Raw genomic sequence first — 5,000 nt, forward strand, 5'->3', positions numbered from 1 at the left:
TACGAAAGCCACTCCAGAATGAATTAATTTCGTATTGTGAAGCATTACTGTAACTCCATCAAAAAACTGATCAGTCTGAATAAAGCAAAAACCAAAAGGGTAATTATATTTTTAATAAGGTATAGATTGGTATTTTTTGATAACTGCATAAATATTATTTTAATTGATAATTCTAGCCAAAATATTAATAAATTTACAAACATAAAACTAAGTGACAAAACCTCACTGAGAGTTTGATCATTAGTACTGTGTTTTTTTTTACCACGAAAATTTAATCTCTTAGAAAGCATCAATGATGGAGTGATCATCTTTAAAGTTTTTACCCCGGTGGGAATGGGGGTGGATCATGGAACTGAGTGCCACAATCTTCCCTTAAATGGTTCAAGCTTCTTTTCTGCTTCAAAGAAATTTTGTTGTTGTGTGATGAACTAAAAGATGTTGGTTGGGTACAAAGTGATGCTCTGGTAGCGTTGGTTCCTTTCTATGAGGTGATGACAATAGTAATGACATCACCATAGCAGACAAATTTCAGCATTAGAGGTGCTGTGTGGAGTTCTTTCAAACCTGAACTTGAAGGTCTCCATTATTCACACAAAGTCTGTGCTTTGCAAGTTGATACACTGACCCTAGAGTAGGGGAGACACTTTCTTTCATATCGGATTCCCTGTTCTAGTCTTTCACAGGAAAGTTCTTGTAGACCACACAGCACTTCCCAAGAAATATGTTCTGTCTTCGTCAAAACCTCTCTAATTTTTACCTCCTGAACATGTTTCTGATGTTAATGATGCAGTAACATGAAGTATAAACAAGATATACAGCAGGGGCCTTTGTTTCTGCCTATACACATTCACAGAGTTTTGATTCTTTTTTCTCAGGAGAATTGTTATGTTGGACATTAAAAGTGTGATTTTTCTAAGAATATTCTTTTTTTATTATTAAAAAATGCACCTTCCTGTCAGAGTATAAACTTTAGTACTGAAACTGTTTTAGTTATTTGGTGTAATTTTATAAATGTTTAAAATTTTAAACTATTTCTTTCCAGGTTTGGCAGCTAAATTCTGGTCAGTGCCAAAAAACATTAACTGGTCATGAGGATGCTGTAACAACTCTAACATTTGATGAGACTACCATTATCTCCGGGTCTCTTGACTGCACAATCCGTTTGTGGTGCATCTCTTCAGGCCAGTGTGTAGGAGTCCTTGACTGGATGTCCAGTGAGGGCCATACAGGTAGGAATAGTTGAAATTGACTTTTCAATTTTAAGCTAGTATTGATCATTATTTCCATGACTCGCCTTCAAATCATAAGCTATTAAATTCATAATCAAGACCATCATGATTGTAGAATATTTAGAAATAAGATTACCGCCTCATATCCCTTTTAAGTACATGATTGGGCTGGCCCAGAGCTAACGGTAACTATCATATCAGTTTAATTCATTCATTCTTGTTATATGGACCTCCTTTTCTGTCACGTCTTATTTTAGTGCCTCGCTTCTTTTTGGGGGGATTATAGTTTGCTGAAGCAACAATGCTCTATGCTAGTTTGTTGTGAGAAATTTACATCTTTGTTAGAATCAGATAAGGAAACCAATACAAATCCACTAATCTGCTACTCAAGCTATATATGAGATTTGTCACTATCTGATATACTTGCTCACTTACTCTATAGTAACCTACATTTCCATGTCTATTTGTTATACTGCTGATTACAGAATAAATTTTTCAAAAGTTTCCTTTATTTTCCATTGTACTTCTCTAAACAACAAAATATTTTTCTATTTATTGTGAAGTTATTATAGTATAATTTTTTATAGATTTGTTTTATATAATTTTCTCTAAACTGCTAAACCACTGATTTTATGTAAAAAAAAAAAATTCATAATAGAGCAAGTGACTGATATTTCGTAATTCCACGGTAAATAGCCATCGAAAATATCCATTTGTTTCCTATGACACAAGAGGTATTCTATAATGTATAATTTGTAAGGGATTCAGCATTATTAAGCTTCATCTATGGTGGATAATGGGGGAGGGTGGGCTGTGGCACCCTAGCAGTAATAGCCGAACTCGGTTGAGTCCCTTGTCAGGCTGGGAGGAACGCAGAGATGAAAGGTCACCCTTTTTTTATCATTTATTTGATGTCGGCTACCCCCCAAAATTGGCGGAAGTACCTTGGTTTACAGTATGTATGTATGTATAATTTATAAGGTATACGACAGACTAAAGATATATATATATATATATATATATATATATATATATATATATATATATATATATATACACATATATATACAGCATATGCGCTCGGAGATAACTTCACGTGATGGAGATCCAACGGGAAAGATCGAGTGTTGCTGTCCTCGTGATCAGCCTCTCGCACACGCGGCCACCTGGCGGCCGCATAGGGATCTACTGTACCTCATATCTCAAATTTTTCCTAGTATCTCAGAATAAAAATTTGCTCGGAGCTCTCCTCATATCTCAATTTTCTTGTATGTAGGGTCGCTCGAATCTCAAGGTATTACTGTATGTATGTATATATATATATATATATATATATATATATATATATATATATATATATATATATATATATATATATATATATATATACAACTCTTAACATTTGATGAGATTACCATTATCTCAGGGTCTCTTGACTACAATCCGTTTGTGGTGCATCTCTTCAGGCAGTATATATATATATATATATATATATATATATATATATATATATATATATATATATATATATATATATATATATATATATATATATACAGTAGGGTCCCGAATTACACGTGTTCTAATTACGCGATTTCTCAATTACGCGATCGATAGCTTTTAAAAATTAAATTTCCTGTATCTGCGAGGAGCATTCTAAATCCGCGAGTCAAGCACCGCGAAGCGTAGGAAATCTATTGTTTTCTTAATTGTATTGGGGGGGGGGGGTGATGGTTCCCAGATGTCTGAGAAGGGGGGGGGGAGAATGTGAGAGAAAGATTTCTGTTTAAACATTTTAAGACTAGTTTTGGATGAAAAATGTTAAGGTTTGCCCATCTGTTGTGTGAACTTGTCGCTAGGCTAGCCTAACTGTCCAACACCTATATGTATAATATTCCATATTTGTACTAATTAATTTTTATACTTACGTTGTGATTATGGTGAAAAATCCTTATTCATTAAACTTTAAATTAAAAATCATCAAAATCAACAGTGCCATTTGAAATATTGAAAAGTTTCCAAAAAAAAAATCAACAGAACAGCATCGTCATGGGAACACCTTTGTTGCTTTCGTGTAGTAGTGCGTTGTGCTCCGTTTCATCTAAATTGTTTGAAATTCTTTTATATAGTACTTTTGAAACCAAAAATTAAATTAAATAATGACTATTTTATATCATGCTACTGCCAAACATGTCACTACAACCAAACCCATTACTTTGTTTAGTACGTTCCATTGCCGATCATAACGAACTCGCTAACCAATTTTAACATCTGTCTATAAGTTAACTTTTGCGGCAAAAGATATCTTACCAGGTACTATGTAATAATAATGTTATAATTAATGTTTTATTTATCCTTAGAAAATCAAAATAAATGAAATATGAGCAATTTTGTTTCGTGTTTTTTTTTTTTCCTAAAAAAAAACGCCTCCTTAAAAGGAAAACGTTTTTTTTTACGTTTCATCGTCGATCATAAACGCATTTACTCCTGAAAGTGATATTGAAGAGCTTTTACTAAAGATGTTATTATAAATAAAGATTATAAATAAGTGGCAAAATATCTATAATTAAAGTGTAGCAGCATCAAGAAATGTTGAGGTTCGCCCTTTACATAAGAATGTACTGTACATTGGATTAGACAGGACGTAGAAAAAATCAATTAGGGAAAAATCGGTATTCGATATCCTCTTCATCAGCATCGTCAATCGGGCTTTTTATTTTTTTTTATTCTCAGTCGCTAACTAGTTATCGCACTGTCAAGATCTGCACACATTCCGATAATTCACATTTGAAGGTTTTCTGGGAGAGGATGGATAGAGAAACTATATAAAATGTTTTTTTAACCTGTTAAGCGTCACCCACGTGATAAACCGTTCACCACGATCTACTCGGTACCGCCTTCAACTGTATATTCCGTTCATGACTTTAATTGCCTTTTACAAGCCGTCAGTCTCGTGATATTACGTTTACTCGTATAGTAAGTATAGGATCACCACTTGGCAACACTCTCAGCATATGGGGACTGTGAATAGAAACTTATATGATGTCTGGCAACTATTTTTCTGAAAGTAGCTTGATGTTGGAAAACTGGTTTCCTATCAGTGCGCTCGGGCGTTCATGCATAAGTGGTTATTTGTTGTTCCTTTTGTAATGAACGGTCTAAGAGGAAGGTTATTTCTTTAGATGAAATAAATTATATTCTTGTTGAGGAATTTGATGATAACCTGTTTGATAATGAGAGCACTAGTTCTGAATCCTCCAGTGATGAGTATATTGAAGAAACAAAGTTTTCTTTCATGCCGAAAGCGAAAATGACTTCTCATTACCGAATGACTGGACAACGAAATTTCACAAAACTATAAAGGGAAAGGAAACGCCGAGAGAGAGAGAGAGAGAGAGAGAGAGAGAGAGATAAAGTGGATAAATAATGTACAAATGTATGACGAACATATTTGAAAACTATACAGGAAACGATATGAAGAGAGAGAGAGAGAGAGAGAGAGAGAGAGAGAGAGAGAGAGAGAGAGAGAGAGAGAGAGAGAGAGAGGGAGGAGAGACTTATTCCTTTCCTTTCGTTGCTTATTCAGGCGTAAGATTTACGATTGAAGATAATAAGAACCCATTAGAATATTCAGTATTATGTAGCCATTTGAAATGAAATAATAGAAGTATTAATTGTTTTTTTTACTCAACCATTTAATTAATATCCCTACTTTTAACTATAATTACGAATTATAAGCATAAAGAAATGATATTAACTTTGAAAAATTAT

General features: G+C 33.6%; 1 protein-coding gene across 3 annotated transcripts in view; it reads left to right on the forward strand.

Moving 5' to 3' along the window:
- The window catches only part of LOC137644650 (F-box/WD repeat-containing protein 7-like), a 187,884-nt gene that overhangs the window by 164,861 nt on the left and 18,023 nt on the right, over positions 1 to 5,000 (forward strand). For all 3 annotated transcript variants that reach the window (XM_068377604.1, XM_068377617.1, XM_068377610.1), the window contains one exon: positions 1,043 to 1,229. In XM_068377604.1, the coding sequence (XP_068233705.1) occupies positions 1,043 to 1,229 (187 nt within the window). The remainder of the gene's footprint in view (positions 1 to 1,042; positions 1,230 to 5,000) is intronic.

Source organism: Palaemon carinicauda, chromosome 1, assembly GCF_036898095.1.
Source record: "Palaemon carinicauda isolate YSFRI2023 chromosome 1, ASM3689809v2, whole genome shotgun sequence".
Classification (NCBI taxonomy): domain Eukaryota; kingdom Metazoa; phylum Arthropoda; class Malacostraca; order Decapoda; family Palaemonidae; genus Palaemon; species Palaemon carinicauda.